This window comes from Boeremia exigua (genome assembly GCF_020726555.1).
Source record: "Boeremia exigua strain MPI-SDFR-AT-0100 chromosome Unknown C7974scaffold_15, whole genome shotgun sequence".
Taxonomy (NCBI): domain Eukaryota; kingdom Fungi; phylum Ascomycota; class Dothideomycetes; order Pleosporales; family Didymellaceae; genus Boeremia; species Boeremia exigua.
In genome coordinates this window covers 1,087,780-1,111,249 of record NW_025763532.1, presented here as the reverse complement: position 1 = coordinate 1,111,249, position 23,470 = coordinate 1,087,780, and the positions used below count along the sequence as shown (strand labels likewise).

The window sequence follows — 23,470 nt, the reverse complement described above, 5'->3', positions numbered from 1 at the left end:
TCGGCTGAGCTAAGTCCAGAGAATGCGACTCTCTGACGTCGAAGAGGAGGTCAGTACGATGTCGATACCTGCCGCCATTGCTTCCATCGTGGAATGCAACCTCTTGGTAGTGAGCATACGAGGTGTGACGAAACCTTGAAGCGTGTGCCGTGCCGAGAGGCTGGAAGATGCACGATGTTCACCGGATTCAGAAGGTCCGTGCGAAACGGCTGCAGGAACAGTACAAGCTAGCCACTCAGCTTGTGCATGGCCTAACCCCACAAAGGCGTGTTGGGTGGCGGCCTGAAATTATCCAAGCGGCTGCCACGTCGCAGTGGTACGCCTCATGACTGACACTCGTAATGTGCCGTTCTTGCCTGGAAGTGCTGATGGTCCTGGTCGTGTTGCGGAATGACCTCGATTGTCAGCAATCCTTCTTGCATTTCAACACATCCTATGTCGTCGTGTTCGAATCGCGGCTGCAGGTGCATTTTACCTGTTCGGCATGATGAGATGCGCAGTCAGCTATTACGAAGGACGATCAAAGTGTGCACTGGTAGTGCCGATAGGTGTTGGCGTCCACCTCCGGATATCGACTTGCTGGGTACAGCCCTTAGCATGAGTCTTGGGTCACGAGGCAAGCGCCTGTTTATGGTTTGTCTCTGGCACCGCGCGCAGTGCCTAGCACATAACGCCTGGGTTGCTAAGTCCCCCGAGCATCCAATGCTGTCTGAAGCATGCTGGCGGTGAGGGGACTGCGCCGTGAAGTCGAGGTTGGCTTAACGACACTCGCTCGTGTTGCGGTCAGAAGACCTGCAGCATCGTGTTGAGTAATTAAGTGCGAGACGCAGGGCTAAGCAAACGTGTGTACTAAGTTTAGATGTTAGCGCAGTATAGTCAACTGAAGATCAGCTTGGTCAATAATGTCGTCCTTCGCTTGGGGTCTTAGCCCAAGTTGCGCGTATGCAGAGACATCACTGCCAGCGATTGGGCTGTAACAGGCCTGTCGGCGAGCAAGTACTATAACTGATAGCCTTGATGGGAAGGCAAACCGAGCCCAAGTCTGCTTGATGGCGGACTGTTGGCACGCAGAACGCACCGGCACGCTCGCCGTGGACGACATGCATTGCATGCTTCACGCACACATAGTTACCTTGTAAGTCACCAGTAACCGACAACAGCGACAAGAACATGTTCTGTCGTGAAAGAGTGCCGCAGCAGCTGTGTCTCCAGAACTGGGACGGCACCACCAGCGCAAGATAAAGAATGTTTTCAGAGTCCAGAGCGAGCTTCAATATCGAACGCGCAGACTGTAGAGATGATATATTGGTAGTAGCGAAGGGATTCGCAGATTATATTGTCGTCCCTGCGGTCGTGAGAGTAAAGCTCTCAAATTCGCTCACCAGCCCCATTGGAAGAGCCTAAGCCACAGGTCCGCCCGTCATAGACGGAAGTTGCCACCAGAACTGGAAATAGGTTGCTGAGACTCACCACTTCATTGTATGGCATTTTCCTCATATCGGCTTGGAGTAAGTATAATAGACATCGTGAGACTGCGGTGGTTGCCGGATGAGGGTCTGAGGCTTCTTCATCCTCCAAGCTATCGATCGGTCGTTTGTTACACAGCATATGCGACACAAGAACCGTTGACATGTAGTACAGAGACAACAGTACCCAAGTTGCCACTGTAGGTCTTACGGTGGACTTCAGAGCGTTATCAGGATGCGGCGCCAATGCCGTCATCGGACCCTGTCGCGGTTGCGGCTAGTAGTGGGTCGCGCGTCCAGCTCCGCAACGCGTCCAGCGCTCCTTCCCACATCTCGTTCACCTCCAGCCTCCCGAGTTTAGGAGGTGCGATAACCTCTGCTCCAAAGTCGCGGTCGCGTGATCAGCCTCGATTTTCATCGAAAGTCTTACCGCCTCGAACCTGCGCTATGGACGACGACGCGGTGCTACCGTCGTCACCACCGCACGCGATCGCGACCAACCCCCCAAGTCCGCCTTTTTTCGAACCTCGACGGTACGGCGCGATTTGGCCTAAGTCGAGTTCACCGCCCCCGCTCTTTTCCAGCGACGATTCTGGCGAAACACCCGACATCACAAACTACGAGTCTCCACGCATCTTCAAAAACAAGCGCAAAGGTGCTTGGTATGAGACAGACAATGGCGATTCGACTCGAAACACACCAGAACCCAAGAAGACGAAAATTTCGCGTAATTATGATTCGGGCATCTGCATGATGAGCGACAACAGCGATGGCTCCGTAGATCCCCTACCAGAGCACAAGTCGCCATTTTCGTTTGCTGCTGAGGCTGTCGATGAGGACGAGCCAGAGCCGATGAGCATGACTGAGGCTGCCTTCTACTCTACTTTGAGAGCAGGCTTGGATGGAGATTGTCAGAATTACGACTTCCAAGGATTGGATCTCGATGACACCGACATAAAGCAGATAGGTGATTTGAATAGCGTGATCAAGAATGTTCCAGACCCTGGTAACGACCTGCCCGCAGAAGGCCAATACCGTTCCATGGTACCAGAGCTGTACATCAATCTAAGTCAGAACTCTCTGATACGCATGACACCATCGCTCTTCAACCTGCAACATCTCACCACATTGGTGCTAAGAAACAATCAGATTAGCGAACTGCCCTCGCACATTAGTCAACTACGCAATCTCCAGGAGCTCGACGTGTCCTTGAACAAACTCGAATATCTACCGTTTGAGCTCCTCCGGGTTCTGGCGCCTCATGGAAAGCTGGCACATCTCACCACCCTTGGGAATCCCCTAATCGAAAAAGTATCACAAGATCGGTATCGAAAACTTGAAGAGCGTCACACATTCACATCTTCTACTCTAGACGATTACCCACCGTTACATTCATGTCCCGATCGCGAAGCGCTTGTCTGGCATATACGTTATATTGAGTCGATGGAAACTTTTCTCGATGCTGCCAAGTTGAAGCACACAACAGGTCTGGATAGCCCAGATGAGCGCATCTTTGCGCATCATCCTGCAGGTCCTATCGCAGCAGATTGGCCTACACCTCGATACATCGCAAGGTCTCTTGTCTCGTATTTCGATCAGGCCGGTCAGCTTGTCAAAGGATCACCCGCGCCATCTTCATCGAGCACAAGCAACCTCCCCGTCATTGTCGAGACATCTAAGGGCGCATTTGGCGTCCCGTCAACTCCTATCTTCGCGCCGCTCGCACCATCTCGGATATCATCCCTACTCACCAAGTCTATTGACACTGCACTCGCGAACATCAGCGTCGAAGACACAAGGGAACGGTTAGGTGATCCTGTGCCTTTCGTTGCGGCCGCAATCTTTGCGCGAGCATTGCACAACGATGGGGATGTAGGCTTTGGCTACTTCCGTCAGTGCCATGTGTGCAAAAGTAACTACATCGTGGCGAGAGCAGAGTGGATCGAGTTCTGGAACACAAGCCACATGGTCGTCTACCCGTTCAAGGTGCAGGTCTGCTCCTGGGGCTGCGTGCCGTCTGAGATGACGAGAAGGCCGAATAAAGAGTTGACGTGGTAAACATACAAGGAGACATCTCATGCCATCTAACATTGTATATTCCGAGCAGCAGCATTGCATACCAGCGGGGCATATTGAGCGTTTATAGCATTTTTCCATATGTTTCAGTGTACAGTTGAGTCTTGTATACGGCTTTTAGTATCCACTGTACAGTCTCTCTCCTTGCTCTCAGCCAGGGAAGACGAGTAGCCACTGATTAGGGCAACTGCAATTGCTCCTTCACAGGGGCATTGCACCATCATGTAACACGCAAAGTGAACGATTCCGGCCATCACACATAAGCATTGACTCGCAGGGTTGTCACGATTTCAGAATATTCGAAAAGGATTATGGGATTATGAGACGAATGGCTCAAAATATTGTGTATTTGGTTGGACATCGCAAGGAGCTAGAATATATGGAATTCATTCGAACGGGAACTCTCGATATGCGAGTCTTTTATGTCGCAGTGCCTCAACGCCATTCACAACCTTCGAGACCGTCCATGACCTCCTCCTCCTCGCTTGTCCCGTCCAGCAAACCAGGAGTGAAGTGATCCTTCACTGTTTGAGAGATGCCGTCCCGACCATGCCTGAATCCATCGAAGGATCCGTCGACCCGCTCTAGAGCTGCCGTTAGAGCGGAAGCCCATTCAGAGGGTGCTCCTACATATGACGTTCTCTTACCATTGGGCCAATCTCGGATGCACACAAGTGGCGACGGCAATGGCTTCCGCTTCAAGGCTGCTCGGCGGATAAGTAGGGAACGCTGGGGAAGAGTTGCTGGGTCTACAGCAACAGCGGCGAATCCATCGGCTGGGATCGAGTCACAAGGGCTAGTAGTCCCGGAGCTTGCGCTATCGAATTCTGCATGCATCGCCTCTGGTGGAACAATCTGATGCGAAATAGTGACCTTGTGGGCCGTGCCAACCTCGCATGACCTAACTGATGGCGCAGGGGAGGTACCGCTGTTCACGGCGCGAATATCCTGTTGCACCTGCTCAACTTGATCAACAAGCCAATTCTGAACTTCTTCACGACTAATGGAATCACTAACAACATTGTGCGCGGGACCAGCCTGTTCGACTTCGGACAGCGGTGCAGCCATTATCGAGGAGTGTGTCTTGAATCGTGGTGGAACAGGTTGCTATGAAGGATTTGCCTGTGTAGAATGGGGTTTCAAATTATATCGTTCGCAGACTCAAAGTGAAACCTTGTTGGGAAAGTATCATGCTCATTGTGTGTGGTATGGCTACGTATACTCGTTCACGCTGATACACGTTGTGCGTGCACGACGTGAAGTTATGAACCCTTAATCTGGCGTTCTGCCTACTTTATTATAGCACAGTGTCTGATGGATGCGGGGTTCAGCAATCTATCCATTCTTTGGTATGTCACTTTGCACATCTTGCCATTGACCTGTGTCCCATAACGCTGATATTGCTTTCGCTTCTCAGGAACTAGCGTGTGTATGCTTGCACATTTATATAAGCATTACGAAGCTGTCTCACAATCTTGCTTTTGCTTCTTGTGAGGTTCGCTTTGCGTCCGAGCTGTTCTCGAGTGGCCTCGGTTGTTGAACACGCATGATCTTGTAAGAGTCAGTCAATCTGCGATGTAGGGATAACGATCAGAACACAGGAAGAGTTACGCACCATGTTCGGCAGGAATGGTCTAGTGTCGCTGCTGAAAACCCGGATCTCGGATATGTACATGTTCCCACCAAGGGCTGCCTTGTGCTGGGCTAGGAAGTAGCCATATGCGCGGCCATTTGGCGAACCTATGAGTGCTGTCAGGCACGTTCACGAGCGTCTGGAGACTTTACTGACCTAGAAGCACCTTGCCCTCGTATGAATCAGTGCTGAAGATCGCACCCGGCCAAGGCGCAAACTGCTGGTTTGTACTCTTGAGAGCCCGACGGATCGCCATTTGCGTCTTGTCGTTGGTTACGGCGACGTTGAAAAAGTACTCGATCTTGTTTTTGTTAGTAGCCGTCTGCGCCCAGTACAGCCAAGCTATGTCTGAGAATCGCTGAAGCAGAGGCATTCCTTCTTTAGTGATGGGTGGCTCAATCCCTTTGCCTGCTGCCTCAGGAGCAAATCTGTCGAGCCCAAAGATAGCGCCAGTCGAGGTCTCGATGCCGAACTTATAATAGCCGCCAGTGGCACGATAGGTCTTCTCGCCTACTTTGTAAGTTTGGCCGTCGGTTCCGACTGTGCGATCGAGATGCATGGCAAAGATGATCTGAATGCCCTTCTTGGGGTCGTCGCTTTGGTGAGTAGGAAGATCAAGATCTCTGAGTGCACTGCCGAGACCCAGACCAGGAAAATAGTCCATGTCATCGTTATCGAGGAGAAAGTTGACATGGGTCAGATCAGGATCATTCTCGGTGTTCCAGTGCCATGTATTTAGGTCATCTGCGCTATCATAAGCATTGTGAAATGGTGCTAGCGACAGAAACTCACCGTAGTTGATCCATCTGCTCTCAGCTGTGTCACTGGGTGGTTTGAATAGCTTGCCAGCGTCGTCATTGCTGCCGTGCATTGCCTTGAGCAAATTTTCGCCCTTGCACCAGAGATTGTACCATGTCTCGTCGTCAGGGAGAGTGACTGGGAATTCGGAGCTACCATACTCATCGCCTGTGCCTGTATCAGGTATCGGCGCAAGTACCTTCCATCCAAGCAAAGGGTCATAGTCATTGACAAGAGGTGCGACCATGCCGAGCGCGGTGAGGAAGAATATCCAGAAGAACTGCATGGTTGAACAAGGAGTCTAGCTGTGGTGGCTAAAGTGTCGGAGATGGAGAGGTAAATTGCTTGCAGTGATCCAGAAGCCGGGGCTAAGCCAATGGAAACAAGTGTGAAGGCAGAAAGTTGGGTGAAGGTGAAAAGCATGCACGTGCGCAGCATGCCGATTCGAATAGAATGGAAGCTGCATCAATTGGTCCAAGAGAGGCTAAATGATCGTCATGTTCAGGTACTAGCAGATAAGGAGGGATGCTGTACGATGACCAGATACAAAAGGTCCTGTGCTGAAGTGAGCAAAATTACTAGGTGGATTTAGGCCTACAACTTACGTTTTTTAAGAGACTGCTAACCCCGTTGCTTGATCTTGTGTCCTGTTCAGGTCGTTCGCTGGAACTCTGTGCTAGTTTGTCGCTGTCATGCTTGCTCGGCTTACACACGATTTTCTCAGCGGGTTTCCCTTCGCCTGCCTCGTTGGTATTCTTCTTTGTACCACTGTTTTCCGCTCTGTTGCTAGACTGCGAAACATCTTTCTTAGAGCACAGAATATCCGCTTCAGGCTTGATCTGTTTAAATTTTTGCTTATTCTCCTTTGCGTCGAGCTTCTTCTTCTGCTTTTCTGCAAGCTTTCTCTCCTTCTCCTCAAGCTTCTTCTCCTTCTCTTCGAGCTTGTTCTCTTTTTTCCTTGCTCTCTCTTCTTTCTCCCGTAACTTCTTCTCCCTTTTCTTTTCATCTTCCTTGATGTGCCACTGTCCGCCCGTCAACAATGCGACAACATCTCCGCTACTAGCAGCATGGGTTGGATCTGCATAGCGTGATCGAAACTCGGGCTTGGGCAAACTTCTGGCTAATGGATGATCCGGGTATTCCTGCGTCCACTTTACTTGTGTGTGCTTATCAACATGATTATCGAGCCACACTCCAGCACGATCGAAACGGTCCTTCTTTTTCGACATGCCCGACGGCGTGGCAGCAGCAATGTCATCGGCTGAAGCCCACACCAGTGACGCTGTAGAGACCGTTGCGACCTCACCACCAGCAGACACCATCGCTCGCTGCATTTGCTCTTTCAAATTCCCCCATGCGATTTTAGCCTCCACATTGCCTGTTGCAATGTTGTTGACCTTCTCGTTGCTGCCAAGTTCAGACCGTGACGCGGAAGTGCCATCATGGGTATTGACATCAACGACATGTTCGTTCTCATCGTCGTTCGGACGCCAAGTTCCCACAAAAGCAAACAAACCTCTCGGTGCAAAGAACCCTTCGTTCACTTTGTCCAGAAACCCATTCGATTTGGCGCGGCTCTGCGCCTCCATGATCGCATCCGTGACCACTTCAACTCCGATACCAACCATTAATGAGATGATCGGCTCGGGCGATGCTTCGCCCGCAAAGCCAGCTAGGTTGATTGCATTGAGATACGGATTCGGTTCAAGGGACGTGTTAAGCGTAATGATAAAATCAAGGAACGTGGTTTGCGAGATATCGTACGAAGACAAGATCGGTGCAAAGGCCGGTGTGAATCCTCGAGCTCGAGTATTAGGGCGACGTTGTGGGATGAGAATCGGTGTTGCCAATTTGATCGACACTTGTGACGGTGTTGTGTTGGGAATTGGGTGGCGACCGAGGAAGGCAGCGGCGAGGTCCTTAATAGTAATTACCGGCTCAGGAACAGCAGTTTCGGACACCCGCGGTGATTTTGATGCTGCAATAGAGTCATCAGGTGGTGCAACCTGTGTGTGTCTTGTTTCTCTTGAGGCCTTCTCTTTTCGATGATAAATAATCTCTGATACAAAGCCGACTGTAGCTGCCGTTGCCTGGACGAGTTCGTCGCCTTTCTTAGTCTCTGGTTCATTCTTGGTTACATATTTATCTCGCTCCTTACTCACTTCCTGCATCAATCTTGTCTTGATGTTGGGGATCATGTTTGCTGCTTTTCGCGGATTTGTAGATAAGTCTTAATGTAGTGGTCGACTAATCAGTTGAGGTCGTAGTTGCAGCTTGAGTCTTCTGCTTCAACGAACAACATCCTTATACTTATTGAGCCCGAGCATCGTCTGTGGCGAACGTGATTCGTGGCAGTGACTGGCGTGCTGCACGCATGGAGAAGCCCCCTTCAACACCGCCGCGGTGCCAGGGCTCGGCTTGCAAACTCCGATTCGAACAAAGCATTCTCAGTAAGAGGCAGTGCCGCGAACACTTCATCTGATTGCATCGGAACTCTGAGCGTGTAAGCAAGGCAACCAGCCAAGTCTGCCGAATCGGAGAACTTGGCACACGACCCAGTGAGAAAGTCGTACTGCGTTGCAAGTCTTCTGAGGATGTGACACGAATGGGCTGCATTTCCATGACGGCTGTCCAGGTATCCCTTTACTTGTTTATTGACCCATCAACGAGTACATCACATATCTTAGTACTCCACGTCTCATACCAGGCTCTGTCTTCTCTTCGACTCCACTTCTTGCCCAGCCAGATCATCGAGCACCCCAACCGCGTCTCTCAGCAAGCTTACCTCCTCAGCATCCTTCTCTGTCACAGGTTCCTCATCTGTGTACGGCCTCTCCACCCTCACATTATCCATCCCATCTCCAATAGTCCTCTCACCATCGCCGAATACCTTTTGAAATACGCCATCATAGCTCATCCACACCCCTGCGAAGATCATCGCAGACAGCCGTTGAAACCACTTCGGCGCCCTCCCCTTGTCATCCTGCACTCTCTTGCTCATGGCGAGGATCATCAAAATGAACGGCAGCCATATCACGACGAAAAGCGCCTTGCCTGCCGCCTGCCTCCTCGTTGTGATTGTGTAGGGACGAATGTTGTGAAGATAGTCCTGGTACTCGATGGGCAACTCGCACTCGGCCGCGCCGTCGGTGATGAGCTTCAGGTATCGCGCAGAGGGCTGTGCGTAGCTAGGATCGGGCCTAGCTATGCGGTCTACGGCGCTCGCTTCGTCTGCGCGGACGGTGGGTGCGAAGAGTGTATGCGCCTTGAATGCGGCGGTGGTAGGGTGCGAAGGTACTGTATCCGCGAACGGAAGCACATGACAATCGATGAGAATGTCGTGGTATGATGCACCACCGCCCTCGGTGGCGATGATGTGCGCGTAGTCGGAGAGTGTGACCTCGTAGACAACCCCCACGAGGCCTTTCTGCCAGCGGTCCTTGTGATAGCGCGGTTCGTCAGGGTTCGGGGCTGGAGCGTCGGGATCCCGGCGAGCGCTGTTGGCAAAGCAGGGCTCTGCATAGGGCATACCAGCGAGGTCGAAGGTCAGACGTAGGGAAGGGACTAGGACATTAACCTGCGAGAGAGGCTTGATGCCTCGTACGCCCCTGAACGTCTCATTGCAGAGGTTGGAGCCGTATGCAAGGTACAGCACTGTCTTGCCCTTCTCTTTTGCTGCTGAGATGTCTGATGAGGATATGGTAGTCGCGTCGAGCGGCGCCTCGTTCAGTGACGCATCGAGGCGGTCCTGGGACGTCGGCGGGATCGGCTCGAAGACACGCTTCGGGCGGCGGTCGCGTCGTCGCAACAAGCTCAATGGGCTGATGGATTTACGGCAGCTACCGGTCGACTTTTTTGGCTCAATCAAGGTCGATTCGCCGGCTTGCGACGCATGTGGAGTGTGCGTCGTCGAGGTCATCGTGTGGGCGGATTGCGTGATGCCAAATACCCTGATATGATTCGTTGGTTGCTGCACCATTTCGCAATGTCTCACAGATCGCACTTACTGTTTTGAGCGGAAGATACAATCCTATATCGTAGTGTAAAAGTTCGAATTAGAATGAGTTTTTGTGTTGTTATTGTACCCAAACCCAAAGACAGACGGCTGCGATGTTTCGTCCGTCCGGCCGGATGAAGTTATTGATGATCAATCATCAGCTGGATCGGCGCCCGATCCCCCGACACTGTTGGCTTGGGCTGTGCGGACATCTCACGGAATGTCAGCGCTGTAGGCTTCCTGCACTTGGTACAGTTCTAGTTATCAGCGGAGATGACTATAAATCGCAAACTAACGTTAATTCCGGTAGAAGGAAAGCGTAGACAAGTAATTCCACGCTATCATCAGGGTCTGTCAGTAGTATCATCACGTCGGGTACCCTCGACTGGATTCTCCATCAATACAACACGTGCACTAAGATACCGTTGTACTCATATTGACTCAGAGTGAAAATAGATCTCGATTAGATGTCATGCTGGTATGGGTATCTTCTAACGTCCTTTCCGTCATCTTCTAAACTAAGCATGCTTCTTCAAGCACTCCTCGAGCATGGCAAGCAGCTCATCCTTCCGCTGCTGTCCTATCCAGCTGCCGTGGATTGAGTTCTGCACAATAACCTTCCACTCATCCTTGGTCAGGTCGAAGGCCTTCTGTACGGCGCAGTAGTTCTTGAGAATGTAGCCACCGAAGTATGCCGGGTCGTCACTGTTGATGCTGAACTTGACGCCCTCGGCAAGGAACTTCCTGATGGGCACCTCGCCAACCTCCTTGACGGCCTGTAGGCAGACGTTACTCAGCGGACAGACCGTCAACAGAATCTCCTCCTTCACGATGCGTGCCAGCAGCTCGGGATCCTGAACGAGCTTGATGCCATGGTCGATACGCTCGCTGTGCAGAGAGTCCAGTGCACCGCTGATGTAGGTAGGGTCCCCCTCCTCTCCTCCGTGCGCAGTCCTGTGCAGACCCAACTCTTTACCCTGCGCGTACTGCTCCTTGAACAGCTCTGGTCGGAATCCGACTTCGCTGGAGTCGAGACCCAAGCCGGCGATAACGCGATCCTTGCCCTGTCGCTCCTTGAAGTACCCGCCATCAATAGCGCTCTGCATCGTCTCCGCAGCGCTACTTGCGGGCAAGTGGCGCAAGAAGCACATAATCAACTGGCTCGTGATCCCAAGCTCTCTATCTGCGCGCTCACATGCTGCGTTGAAGCCATCCACCACAGTCTCGAAGGCGATTCCACGATCCGTGTGGCTTTGGGGGTCGAAGAAGAGTTCAGCGTGCTTGACGCCGTCAGCGTGAGCTGTTGTGAAGTACTCCCAACCAAGCATCTCGAAGTCATCTTTGGTAATGACTGCACTGAGGGCAAAGTAGTAGCAATCAAGGAAGTCCTGCAGATTATCGAAGTGCTCGTAACGTTTCTCCAGTGTCTCGACAGATTCGTATTCAGGCTTCTCTTCCTTGCTTGGCAGCTTAACGTTGTTCTTTGCTGCGAGCTTGAAGGTCAGAGACGGCGAAAGGCAGCCCTCCAGATGAAGATGATGCTCGCATTTTGGCAGCTCAGCCAGAAAATCATGAAGAGGTGCTTGACACATGTTGATAGTAGCCTTCCTGTGGGGATTTGCCGATTAGCTTTTGGAGCGAATGCGCAAGTTGAGCTCTTTATGTGTTGTCGGTGCAAGAAGTCTTTTTCGGTCCACTTTTCCGTCGTTAGCGCAATGCTTCGGGTGCCGCCGATGTGCGTAGGCAAATGGACCCAGTGTACGAAAATCCAGAAGATTGTGAGACACAAAAATGGAGCTCGTGTACGTGTACCTATCTTGGTAGTCACTCAGCCGTGGACCCTTGGATGACAGAACCGACTGACACTAGGTACAGGCAGCACTAGGCCACTCTGGGGAGGATATGGTTGCGTGTACTCAACTTCAGCTTTTGTCAGCAACGTTCGCGATACCTTCGTTCTTCAATTAACCCTCCCGGTTGAGGAAACGCTGTCAAATATCACGGTGATGAGATTTCAAATATTACTTGAGGTGCATGTATACAACGAAATCACCTGACGTCGCTTGTACCCCCGACTTAACTCGCCACACGCAAAGCGCAGCTACCAAAAACGCCGTCCAATCCCAGATCTCAACTTTTCTGCCTAATCTGCACAGTGTTGCCTTGAGCGCACTTACTTCCAGCGACCTAAAGCGCATTGCGGAAGGAGACCTAGGTAGCCTACATGTTACATCCTCAAATCGAGAAGCGACCCATCAACCATGCCGTAATCAACTCGAACTAAGGAATCCCTTGGCCCTGATTCTTGTGGAGAGAGTCTTTGAAGACGAGGCACAGAAGTATATCGTAGAGGTAAGGTTCGCTGAAAGCTCTGTTGAGCCTCACGCCATGGCTAGAGCGAGAGCGTACCACGCAATCCAGGGTACTCGATACGTGTGCGACAAGATTGTCAGGAAGATATCTAAGTCTGACGTATTGGCTTCAAAAAACGCTGCAACAATGTCTCAGCTCCTAACTGACTGAGAGCTTAAGCCTGTCAAGGGTAGAGGCAGGAGCAGACCTGTGTCTTTCCTCGTGAGGAAACTTCAACATCAACACTATGTCAGTGTAAGCAAGCAGGCAGGTCGACAGGTAAAGTGCCATATACTTAGAAATGTGCAACAGGCCTGCATACCTATAGGAGTGCCCTCTACATATATGTTGGGTACAGTAGTGTACACCTCAACAGCAAAGGAGGTCAACGCAGAGGTCGACGGCGATACAGAAAAAGGTCAAAGCTAATCAGCATGAGTTGTGCCTAATCAGCCGTGATTATGTATAGAAACTCAACTGTAAGCAGACATACAGCGTCACGAGCAAACTTGTCAACAAACAAGCATGATCGTCAATATGAGACTCGTCCAAAAGAGTTTGTCAGCTTATACCAGTAGCTATAAGAGGCCAAGAAGTCAAAACTAACTTTTGGCCAACGACAAGAGTGGAAACTCTTTTCCTTGCAGCCTCACTCCATGCATAAACTTGGCTGCCCGGAAGGTCTCATAATGATTTGAGTAGTGCACCTAGAATATGAGGGTGGCATATTAGAGGGCTGTTGACACAAAGTGATGATTAAAACTTTATCACGGTGATTCTGTTTTCATTGAAATTGTACCACCTGCAATTGCTTCATAAGCTACGAAGTCTCTTATTGAAGCGTTTTCATGGTTGAGATATTCCACTTCAAGTCTTTTAAAGAATCCATTGTCTAGTATCAAGTAAGTCAGATCTTTTGCATTGCAAGTCCTCGAGTGACCTCACTTTTAAACTCTCGTACACCATTAGTGAAGCTGGTAGCTCCTGCAAGTTTGCCAGTGTGACATAGCTGTGTTTCGTTCAAACGTATTGTGCACATTACAATCTCCTCATCGTTCTCAGACATTCACTTGATTGAACTTCAAGACGCTGATTACACTGCTTTCGAAGGTATTGGAAGAGTTATGTAGCTGTGCACTTAGCTGCATGGACCACTTGATTAGGCGTAGTCCATTCTCGACCAGGAAAATGGCTCCTAGTCACCTAGATCCTCCACTATTAGCCTTGCAGAGTATGAGACTGCTTATGTTTACCTCTATGACATCCCTCCTGCACCGCGAAGAGACGTGGCTGATGCCTTATCCTCATTCACCTTATCTGCACTAGCGCGTGTGGTCGTGCGCTGATCATAGCTTCGTGTCCTTACAGCTTTGCTTTTTATCTACAACGCGACTCAGGCTTGGTCAGTGCAACACTGCCGAGCCATGTACACTCCCAACCAAACACCGACACGGGGATTTGCTACGCGCAGATGTGCGGTGACATTCAGTTCCATGGCGAGCATGCACCCTTGGTCAAACTTTGCCAGGATGTACTACTCGCCGACGTACACTGAAGCCCGGCATACAATCCTGCTGTGAGTATGCAGTGCCATTTAAACTTTGACACTAGATATATTACTCGCACAAGTGCGGTGAGATACAACGCCGCGGCCAGTACTGCACTACTACTGGCTCTCTCATTACCTGCGACATCTGCGTTTACCACAAGCCACTGACGAAATACATACACTCGCGTAAATAACTCGGCGGGGTCATTGACGAGTGGAACATTCTTGTTTCTAATAGCTACGAAGGTACCTCAACCTTCATGCCCCAGAGGTACTCAACACGGACTGCAGTACTTGAACAGATTGGCTCGATTCACTCAATGCCTTGCGACTAGACGCCCGAGGGGCTACCGATATCCGCTGCATCCTGCCACCGTGCTCCTGCCGTAAGCTTCACCAGCAAGCTTGCTCTGTCACCGAACTCGCCTCTCTCGTCCACACCACACGCGCGGTGCTCTGGAGCTGGCTATCGCCCTACGACTTCAGCAACGGTATCCTACAGCACACTCTTACATCTAGACTTCAATACATTAGATTTTTGTGGTGCAGCGTGCTTCTGCGGGAAGAGGAAGGTGCCTTGCACACCTAGCAGAGTTGCCAACAAGATCGCCCTGAGGCACGCGACAAATACAAGGTGAGGCAGCCGCGCAAGATAACACGTTTGAGAGCGCGTCGCTATCCTCGATACCGAATCATCGCCATCTAAGATGGTGATCGTGATCACATGTTATACGAGCAGTGCTACTGTGATTAAGGTCCGAAGGTGAGCAAGTAGTCGCGGCTGTGAAGTCCTATGCAGCTGTCCAAAGCGCTAGCGATGTTATTGCTATCTCTCAGGATTAGATCTGTTGCGTGGAGAAGAGAATTGACCACGGCAGCCTTGACGACACCCTGTTCGACACCAGTACCGCCAACACCAGCACTACCACCAGCACTCTACCAGCCTTTGGTCGCCCGAGATATGCGAGCTCGATGCCGTCGTCAACCGCGGCAGGAAACCGCTTCGTCGGCCACACCCACGACCGCGAAACGTGACCACGAGGGCGGCATGAGATTGCAAGAAGCCGTCAATGAGCCGCCACCAGGACCCCGCGACCTCTTCCCCATAATCATGGCGTCAGTCCAGGACAGCCTTACGAACAACGAATCGTGTGGCTCAAGAGCTCGAGGTTCCGGCTTGTACCAACTTCAAGGAGATTAACCAGCCAACCAATCCGACGTCGGACGTGATGACTTCGCGTATCTGTTCAATCGCAATATTCTCTTGACGTTGCTTCTCAAGAGCTACAAGCAGGGTAAGTATGTGGAAGAATGTGTCGAGATCCCCGACGTTGTCCCAGCCATGATTACGCCACAAAGTAGCAATGGCATACAGGTTCACTTTCACATGTGTGAAGCCATGGCTTTGTGGCTTGATCGATCCGCTTGAACTTAGCGTCTTGGATGAGACTTCAAACTACTGAGCTGACTTGCGGGAGGCGTTATGCATCAACGTTGGTGCTCGATGTGAAAATCACAGTCGCGCGTATCGCTAGTCACATTCGAAACAAGATCCAAGATGTCGCTGCGGAACACATACATGGTTCGGAGCCACACTTCGCCACTGCCTTGAACTCGATCCCGGATGCGGCGTCCCTGACGATCAGCGCTGATCTGATACTTGGGTGGCATACTGTCAAAATCGAAGGATTGGGGGGTTGTCAGGCGAGGTCAAGGCGACAAGAAGATGTGGCAATGTAGCGACCTTGCGGGCGACTGCAGCTTGGATCTTGGATGGCGATGGTTGAATCCAGGTTGTGGCTGCATGTCACACATTGTGCTCCTTGGGATAGTCCAAGACAATTTGAATCGGGTACGCCGCCGATCCCTTCCCTATACCTGATTACAAAAGCACCAAGGCGGAATAGTGGCGCTGTAGTTGGGAAAACTGGGATGGTTCCGAGGTTGATGCTGATTCAGTCAGGCTGCTAAAATTTGGCGATTTCCTGCGCAGACCAAAGAAGTGGCAAGGCTGGCTGGAACCAGTCAGCCACCTGGTGCCGCACGTCCAGGTTTCGACGACGTTGGGTCGGGCTCCCGCCACAGGCTTCAGCCTTCTGCAGGCTATGGTTCGCGTTGTCGGAAGTAGGAAACGAGCGTCTGGGATCGACAGCCATTGACTCGGCTTCGTCAAGCGATATTGCTGCACACGGTGTGCTGAGGGCACCGGCAGACGGCAAGACGGAATGGTCTGCGCCACCACCACAGGAACCCCGGTCATAGCCTTGTCATGGTTCTTGCACACAGAGATGGCACCATGGTGCGGAGTGGCCGCTTTCGTCGGTGCAGATTCTTCTGCGTGGCGTCTGTGAGACGAGGACAGAGGAGATCTTGCAATACATGGCAATCGTGCTCTTGGCTGGCGGCCACAGCTGGGGCGTTGTGGCGTGGCGTGGCTTTGGAGTGGGATTGGCCGGTCACGGCACGTCATTGGCTGGGTGGCGCCCCACTGACCCGGGCACAGCCTCCTTCGCAACTCAGGCGCGGCAGATGCAGGTTTCCCACCAGCCAGCACGACGCAATCCCGCGGCGAGGAAACTCCTCTGCTCTTCACCTGTAGTTGACGGCGATCCATCCCCTCAGCTCCCACAGCGATCTCCCGGGCGTGCGGTCTTGAATGAGGAAGCGAGTTTTGCCGTCTGGCCAGCTGCAGCAGCTACCGCACCTTCCGCTCCTCGTGGGGCGAGCGCATCGCACCTACCCTAGGTTAACTTCAGCCACAACTCCGTCACTCCCACTCTCGAGCCGTCGACACAGCAGCACCACCACACTTGCACCCTGCGCGCACTGTCGGCTTGCAAGACGCTGTCTGCTGTTTGCCTCGCGCCGCGAATTCCCGCTCCTGAATCGGCGCCCGCATTGTTGCATTGCTGCATTGCACGCGAGTGTCGTCGCCAGCCTGCATCCGCCCGCGCCCAGAGTCGCGTTGTCCGCTCAGCTGCAGCCTCACCAACGCTCTGTCATCGCCCGCTGAGGCGCCGCATTCCACCACCTCGGCCGACCCACTTGCTACCACGCCCCCGTCGCAACGCGCGTGTCCAGGACCACCCACCAGCTGCGAACGCCCACCAGCTGCAGCCAACTCGCCTTCAGCTTCCGCGCGTCGCTGTGTCTCGTACGGGGCACTAGAGGCAGATCACCCTGCCACAGCCGCGTTCGCGATTCGCACCAGCACGCGCTCCACAGCTCCTCCACACCAGCCCAATTGCAGAGCCGCGTGTCTGGAGTCGCTGCTCCATCCCGTCCACTGGCCTCCAGCAGTTCTGTAGGCGAGCGTGCACCACTGCATCGAAACCTCCGTCTCGTGAAGCGCGCGGAAACCGCCGCCTTGCCAAACAAAAGGTTTGTTACGCCACACTACCTCACCACCGCTCTGTGATGCAGCCACACCACGCGCAATATTGAAGACGGCCCTCGAATTTTGTTGCATTGCTGACTCTGACCCAAGACTTCTTCTGCGCAGTTGCTTGTCGCGCCCTCTTAGGCCATGGCTGCGACGACCCGAGCGCTCACGCCAACGCTGAACGGCCCCTTCAGCGCGCCCAACAGGCCCAGCACCCCAGGTTCTGCTTCGCGCGGAAATGGTGGCGCTACCTTTGGAACACACCTTGTCAAGTCTCCGCGCGGACTGTCCCCCAGGCTGTCGCCAGCACCCCTTACGGGCGCCGCTGCGATGGCCGACGAGCGTCGCTACAGAGAGCACAACTCGCGCCAGACAAGCCCGAATCCGGCTGTGACGATTCTTCAGAACCTGCAGGGCAACGGCCAATCCCACGCATCAGATGCGCCGCATGCACACCCACCCCAGGCCGACAAGGCCGCCAAGCCGTCGATTATCATTCCGGAACTCACTGGAGTCACGGGCGACAACATGCAGACGAGCCCTGTCAGTCTCTCCAGCTTCGGCGACGGGGAAGGAACCGCTGCGCCGGCCACGTCTGCAGTTGAAGCATCCGCAGGACCTACGGGACATGCGGGATCACACGAGGGTGCGCACCATCGACCTCAGCACCAACCGCACCATCACCAGCACCAGTTAATTGCACCCAACCCTGACAACCCGGGGAATCGCGCCTTCACGTTCCCAGGGCCGATGCCTCCGGACGACCCACGTGCTCCTGCGCGCCAGATGAGTCTGCCAGGGTACGGCCAGAACAACCCCAAGTCGCCATCCACCAAACGCCACAAGTGCCCTTACTGCTCGACTGACTTCACGCGACACCACAACCTCAAGAGTCACTTGTTGACGCACAGTCAAGAGAAGCCCTATGAGTGTCCCACATGCCAAGCACGCTTTCGGCGTCTGCACGATCTGAAACGACACACGAAACTACACACTGGTGAGCGTCCACACACCTGCTTCAAGTGTGGCCGCAGGTTCGCTCGTGGCGATGCACTCGCGCGACACAACAAGGGCCAGGGTGGCTGTGCAGGCCGCCGGTCCAGCTTCGGCATCGATGAGGATATGGATGGCAAGGGCGATGATGGCATGGATGGCGTCGTCTATACTAACGAGCCTGATGGAGAGGGCGACGAAGACGAAGATGGCCGCCGCATCAGTGAGCCCTCGCGTAAGAGGCAAAACACTGGAAACTCTGCGCAAGGTTCGTATCGTCACCACTCCAGCACGTACCCGCCAATCCACCCATCCAATCAAGGCACGAGCAGTCAGAACAACCTTCGCCCATACTACCCGGCGCAAGCATCTCAGCCCACTAACATGTCGCCAAAACTAGCGCCTTCGAGTATATCGTCTCTGCACAATGCGAACCAGCCTAGCGCATTTGCTCAAGGAGGCATGACGGAAAGCCCAAAGCCCATCTCACCGAGCCAGCAAGACCACTACCGTCTGGGAGCGCATGAAGGCAGCCACCCACGGTCGCCGAACATGTCGCAGCAGATGCACCTGCAGAACTACGCTCGGGGTGCTGGTGCGGCTCGAGGCACGCCCCCAACTCTGCTGCCCCCAAACATCAGCAATGGACCTCATCTCCCGTCGCTGGCGGGGCTGACTGGCATGGCTAAGCCCGGCTCACAGAGCAGCAAGGGCCCGAGCATGCTGCAGCACCAGCAGATAGCCGGACCGGGGAACATGTCGCAGCCTGGCAGCATGTCGAGTCACGGTGGCAGCGGCAGCAGCATGCGCGAGGTCATGGGTAACAACATGGACGTGTGGCAGTACGTGCGCGAGATTGAAGCGCGCATGGCGAGGATGGAGAAGGAGCACAATGAGAAGATTGCGACTCTGCAGACGGAGATTACGACGCTGCGGGCGCAGCTTGCGCAGCAGCACGTCAACAAGATGCAGCCGCAGCAGGGCCACTGAAGACGGTGCACGGCACAGGGTTGTGATGCAGGATGGGTAATGGAGGGGGGAGGTTCGAGGATTATGGTTCAACAGTACATATGATAGCCTGTCTTCACGGACTAGGAAACGCGTCTCTCGGCCCACGGGCGAAGACATTACGACCAAGGAGTCTGGAGTGCGGGCAGGATCAAGCCTGAGGATTTGGAGGGGAGCAAGTTAAGCAAGTTTTCTGAATATGGGCAGGGGCGGCGGGCAACAGGTGTACATTATCTCTTTCGTTGGGTGGTTCTAGTGGTGGCGACGAGGGAAATTGGCAGGCCGCATGGCAGTTGGGGTTCTCACATGGCCGCTCTACAGGGTAGAGTGGAGCAGCAGGATATGGTGTGCGTGAGCAGATGCTTAGATACCCAATCACCCACTTTTCTCGTATGAAGTTTGGAATGGTAGTGGCTGTGCTGTGGTGGTGGTGGTGGTGGTGATACACAGTACGTAGTGCTGGGCGTGCTGCGGTGGTAATGGTGGTACCTGGTGCTAGGCGTGCTGTGCTAGGGGTGCTGGGAGTGGAGTGAGGTGGCTAGACGGCGTGGAATGCGTGGCGGTCAAGTTTCGGTGAGGTAGTGACACATGGCCGGTGGAGCAGGTATGTGCACGCGAGCAGGGGTCAGAGGTGCAGCGTTCAGGAGCTGGAGGAGCTCGCGAGTCGGGGGGAATGGGGGACACGGGGGACACGGGGGCGATGGGGCATGCTTGGTGTACAGCAGGATGGTGTGCAGATAGTACAGGCACTGGGCGGGCGGCCAGCAGGGCTGCGGTGGACGGCGGGGGACGGTGGGCGATGGCACTGGCGACGATCAGGCGCGGGGCGAGGCCAGCGGCAGGCGATGCGGGCTGCAGGGCGGGCTGCACCGCGCGCACTAGCACCACCACGTCACGGGCGGGCAGACGACGGGCAGCCAGCCAGGTCGACGAGCCCACGGCCAGCGCCAGCGCCTCCGACCCCACCTTGTTTGCAGCTGGCTCACGGCAGCACCAAACACGGCACCCGCTTCCCAGACCAACGCTTCGCGGCCCAAATGGATGGGTCGCTCCGCGCGTGATAGGCGCACAGCGCTCGCAGGCCGGCCACACCCAATCAGCCGGCAGCGTAGGCGCGCAGCGGGTTGAGCACTACGGTGACGACGGCCGAGCAGCCCGCGCGACGCCGCATCCGAGCGCACGAAGATGCTGAGCTCGTCCGACTCGCACCGCCGCCGCAAGAAGGAGGACCGCGAGCGCAAGGAGCGGGACGGCACGCGCACCGACCGGGACAGCAAGGACCGCGACCGAGACAGAGAGAGAGAAAAGGACAGAGATAGAGAGAAGGATAAGGACAGAGACCGAGACAAGGACAGAGACAAGGACAAGGACAAGGACCGCGAGCGCCGCAAGAGCACCCGCGCCCGCAAGACGCGCTCGTCCGGCGACAAGGACGACGACGACAGCCTGCGCGAGCGCCCGTCCAAGGAGCGCATCGCCCGCACCCCGTCGACGTCGCTCCCGTCCAAGGAGCGCCTCAGCCGCACGCCGTCGACCTCACACCCAGCGCCCACCCGCACGCCGTCGACCTCGCACCCGGCGCCCACCCGCACCCCCTCGGGCTCGCACGCCCCCAAGATGGCCGGCATCCCCGAGCTGATGCGCCGCAGCAGCATCGACAGCGGCAACGGCTCGCGCGTGAGCCTGCCCTACCCCGCCGTCGACAAGACGTACAGCAAGGAGAGCATCTACGCCCGCGACGACAGCCGCAAGGCCGCCATGACCCCCGACCTGACCGACGGCGACGACCCCGACCACCGCGACTCGATGCCGCCGCCCACACGCGCGCCCCCGCCGCCGCCGCGCGCCCCGCCCAGCCCGCCTGCCGACCTGCGCAAGACGGCCAGCACCAACAGCTCGCGCCGCACCTCCGAGGCCCTGCACCGCGAGATGGAGGCCGGCCGCCGCAGCGTCGACACGGCCCGCGACATGGATGGCCGCCGCAGCGTCGACAACTCGACCCGCGTGTCGACGCCCGCCGGCCAGCGCCACACGGCCTCGCGCAGCAGCGTGCGCGAGCAGGACTCGATGACCGACCTGACCTCGACCACCGGCTCGCAGCCCAGCACCATCCGCGCAAAGTCGCCGCGCGCCCGCTCGCCCCACGCCGTGCCCACCCGCACCAAGACGGCCAGCCCCGCCAGCGCCCGCACCGCGAAGACCCCCGGCTCCAAGACGTACAAGGCCAAGACGCGGCCCCGCGGCTCGTCCGAGCTGACCCTCGACGACGAGCCCGCCGTGCCGCTCTACCACGCCCGCCGCACCCGCTCGCCCGCCTACTCCGACGCCTCGCCCGCCTCCGTCGTCGACTCGTCGCCGCGCACCCCCACCCAGCACGCCACCCTGCCGGCCACCGTCTTCTACGACAAAGACCGCCCGGCCACCGTTGAGATCCTCGACCCCGTCTCGCGCGAGTCGTCCGTCAACCCCGCCTATGGCTCGCCCATGCCACCACCACCGCCGCCGCCGCCGCCGCCGCCGCCGCCGCCGCCCGCAATGACAGGCGACCCGCCGCGCGTTGACTACCTCCTCCAGCACGGCGGCCTGCCGCGCCCCATTCCGCGCAGCCTGCTGGGCGCCATCGAGGGCGCCTCGGTGCCCGCCTACTCGTCCTACATGTCGCCCGCCACGAGCGGCGCCCAGGGCCACGACGTGCGCACGCTGTTCCGCCCGCTACAGAACGTGCTGAACCAGTACAACACCGTCATCGACACCAACGGCTCGCTCGCCGTGGCCACCGGCTACCGCTCCATAGCCCGTCGGCTGCTGGACCGCCTCGAGAACGTCTTTGCGCGCAACATCTCCTCAGAGCACTGCCAGTGCATGATGTGCTTCGACCAGCCCATCCCCGAAGACAGCTCTGGTGTGAACTGGGGCGAGATCCTGGAGCTCGTCTCTGGCCGCTGCGAGCTGCCGACGTGGCCGCCGTACAACGACCCGGTCGCGCCTGGCCTGGGCATCTCTGAGCTGGGTGAGCCGTGCCAGCAGATCGACATTGACGTGCCCGACCAGTACCGAGCCCACTACGAGAAGCAGGCGAAGAAGACAAAGTCTTCCGTCCAGTCGTGGCTCACAGACCAGCAGGACAACTCGCCCGAGGAGGCCGACGACGAGACGCTGTCGTTCATCATGCTCACACGTCTGAGCCAGCCACAGCGCCCGCTCTATTACGCCCTCCTCTGGGGCCTGGACAAGCTCCCCAACCCCCGCACACAGAAGCCCGACGCCGGCTCACCGCCATACCTGGACAAAGCCGGGCTGGCCCTGCAGCGCCTGTACCGCCTCGGCAAAGAGCCCCGCGACCAGCTCACCGTCATGTACCTGATCCGCAACCCGGACATGCACAACATCCTCGCCACCCTCGCCGCCGTCACCAAGCACGAGTGGGAGATCCTCGTCTCCGGCCGCTTCGACGGCTTCCTGTGGTCGGGCGCCGAGGACCTCGCGCCGGGCCAAATCCCCCCTACCGATGGGCCCCAGCGCTTCGCCTCCCCCAGCCCCGCAACCCCCTTCCAGCCCTTCCCAAACCCGCAGTCGCGCCCGCCCTCCGTCCGCCCCGGCTCCACACGCCCCGGCTCCGTCCGCCCAGGCTCCACGCGGCCCCAAGCCGGCCCAGCCCCCGTCCAAATCGACGAGGAAACCGAAGTCGCCGTGCTCGCCGAAATCGAGCGCGAAATCTACCTCGGCATGGAGGCCATGGAAGACGCCTTCGAGCACCTGCACAACCAGGCCGAGCAAGTGCGGCGCCGACTGCGCGAGCGCGCCGCCGCGCTCTCCATCGTAGCGCTGCAGCGCCGCGGGCCCGCCGCCGGCGAGGACGATATCGGCGTCCGCATGGGCACGCCCGCAGGCTTCGACGCGGATGACGGCGTCGACGAGCGCAGCGAGATCGGGCCCGACGATAGCGCGAGTAATGTTAGTTATAACCGCAGGCGCAAGGCGAAGCGCGAGAGGGAGCGCAGGACGCCGGCGCCGGTCGAGGAGGAGAGTGAGGGCGAGAGCACGCTGGCGGACCGCGTGAGGCGGAGGTATTAAGTCATGTCGGGGAATTGGGGAGGTATTAAGTTGATGTTTGGGGACGGTCGGCGGTTGCAGAGGTATCAGGCGGACGTTTCCACAGCACCAGGTGGACGAATATCTGCAGAGGGAGTCTTGAAGCAGTGGTGGAATGCGTGGC

At 55.8% G+C, this 23,470-nt stretch overlaps 8 protein-coding genes across 8 annotated transcripts; 4 read left to right on the top strand and 4 right to left on the bottom strand.

Annotated features, from left to right (window-relative positions):
* Positions 1-1,913: 1,913 nt before the first annotated feature.
* Positions 1,914-3,524, top strand: C7974DRAFT_323221 (uncharacterized protein; the record flags this gene model as incomplete). Its single annotated transcript, XM_046138886.1, has 1 exon — positions 1,914-3,524. One exon carries the CDS (start codon positions 1,914-1,916, stop codon positions 3,522-3,524), a length of 1,611 nt encoding a protein of 536 aa, XP_045991623.1.
* A 1,226-nt stretch (positions 3,525-4,750) lies between these two features.
* On the bottom strand, positions 4,751-6,696 carry C7974DRAFT_406287 (uncharacterized protein). Its single transcript, XM_046143131.1, has 5 exons — positions 6,579-6,696; positions 5,968-6,528; positions 5,332-5,919; positions 5,158-5,282; positions 4,751-5,093 (listed from the first exon to the last, which is right to left on the bottom strand). The coding sequence occupies exons 2-5, from the start codon at positions 6,257-6,259 to the stop codon at positions 5,010-5,012; spliced, it is 1,089 nt and encodes a 362-aa protein (XP_045991622.1). The 5' UTR covers positions 6,260-6,528; positions 6,579-6,696; the 3' UTR covers positions 4,751-5,009.
* On the bottom strand, positions 6,367-8,421 carry C7974DRAFT_84842 (uncharacterized protein). Its single transcript, XM_046147376.1, has 2 exons — positions 6,579-8,421; positions 6,367-6,528 (listed from the first exon to the last, which is right to left on the bottom strand). Exons 1-2 carry the CDS (start codon positions 8,169-8,171, stop codon positions 6,475-6,477), a joined length of 1,647 nt encoding a protein of 548 aa, XP_045991621.1. The 5' UTR covers positions 8,172-8,421; the 3' UTR covers positions 6,367-6,474.
* Positions 8,422-8,754: 333 nt separating this feature from the next.
* Positions 8,755-10,396, bottom strand: C7974DRAFT_467049 (uncharacterized protein; the record flags this gene model as incomplete). The annotated part of the gene is made up of 3 exons (XM_046146351.1): positions 9,923-10,396; positions 8,819-9,754; positions 8,755-8,775 (listed from the first exon to the last, which is right to left on the bottom strand). The coding sequence occupies exons 1-3, from the start codon at positions 9,950-9,952 to the stop codon at positions 8,755-8,757; spliced, it is 987 nt and encodes a 328-aa protein (XP_045991620.1). The 5' UTR covers positions 9,953-10,396.
* C7974DRAFT_84854 (adenosine deaminase) lies at positions 10,395-11,783 on the bottom strand. Its single transcript, XM_046147377.1, has one exon. The coding sequence runs from the start codon at positions 11,560-11,562 to the stop codon at positions 10,489-10,491; it is 1,074 nt and encodes a 357-aa protein (XP_045991619.1). The 5' UTR covers positions 11,563-11,783; the 3' UTR covers positions 10,395-10,488.
* Positions 11,784-14,462: 2,679 nt separating this feature from the next.
* Positions 14,463-15,193, top strand: C7974DRAFT_84809 (uncharacterized protein). The gene has a single exon (XM_046147375.1). It carries the CDS (start codon positions 14,665-14,667, stop codon positions 15,070-15,072), a length of 408 nt encoding a protein of 135 aa, XP_045991618.1. The 5' UTR covers positions 14,463-14,664; the 3' UTR covers positions 15,073-15,193.
* A 2,094-nt stretch (positions 15,194-17,287) lies between these two features.
* On the top strand, positions 17,288-19,710 carry C7974DRAFT_84796 (uncharacterized protein). The gene has a single exon (XM_046147374.1). It carries the CDS (start codon positions 17,398-17,400, stop codon positions 19,234-19,236), a length of 1,839 nt encoding a protein of 612 aa, XP_045991617.1. The 5' UTR covers positions 17,288-17,397; the 3' UTR covers positions 19,237-19,710.
* A 468-nt stretch (positions 19,711-20,178) lies between these two features.
* On the top strand, positions 20,179-23,431 carry C7974DRAFT_445553 (uncharacterized protein). The gene has a single exon (XM_046145552.1). It carries the CDS (start codon positions 20,440-20,442, stop codon positions 23,326-23,328), a length of 2,889 nt encoding a protein of 962 aa, XP_045991616.1. The 5' UTR covers positions 20,179-20,439; the 3' UTR covers positions 23,329-23,431.
* Positions 23,432-23,470: the final 39 nt, after the last annotated feature.

Coding starts and splice junctions, on each gene's coding strand:
- C7974DRAFT_84796 (XM_046147374.1), top strand. CDS start 17,398: ATGGCTGCGACGACCCGAGCGCTCACGCCAACGCTGAACGGCCCCTTC.
- C7974DRAFT_445553 (XM_046145552.1), top strand. CDS start 20,440: ATGCTGAGCTCGTCCGACTCGCACCGCCGCCGCAAGAAGGAGGACCGC.
- C7974DRAFT_84854 (XM_046147377.1), bottom strand. CDS start 11,562: ATGTGTCAAGCACCTCTTCATGATTTTCTGGCTGAGCTGCCAAAATGC.
- C7974DRAFT_84842 (XM_046147376.1), bottom strand. CDS start 8,171: ATGATCCCCAACATCAAGACAAGATTGATGCAGGAAGTGAGTAAGGAG. Junction 6,529..6,578: donor TTAGCAGTCTCTTAAAAAAC/GTAAGTTGTAGG, acceptor ACTTCAGCACAG/GACCTTTTGTATCTGGTCAT.
- C7974DRAFT_406287 (XM_046143131.1), bottom strand. CDS start 6,259: ATGCAGTTCTTCTGGATATTCTTCCTCACCGCGCTCGGCATGGTCGCA. Junction 5,283..5,331: donor CGAGGGCAAGGTGCTTCTAG/GTCAGTAAAGTC, acceptor CAGCACTCATAG/GTTCGCCAAATGGCCGCGCA. Junction 5,094..5,157: donor GACCATTCCTGCCGAACATG/GTGCGTAACTCT, acceptor GACTCTTACAAG/ATCATGCGTGTTCAACAACC.
- C7974DRAFT_84809 (XM_046147375.1), top strand. CDS start 14,665: ATGCAGCTGTCCAAAGCGCTAGCGATGTTATTGCTATCTCTCAGGATT.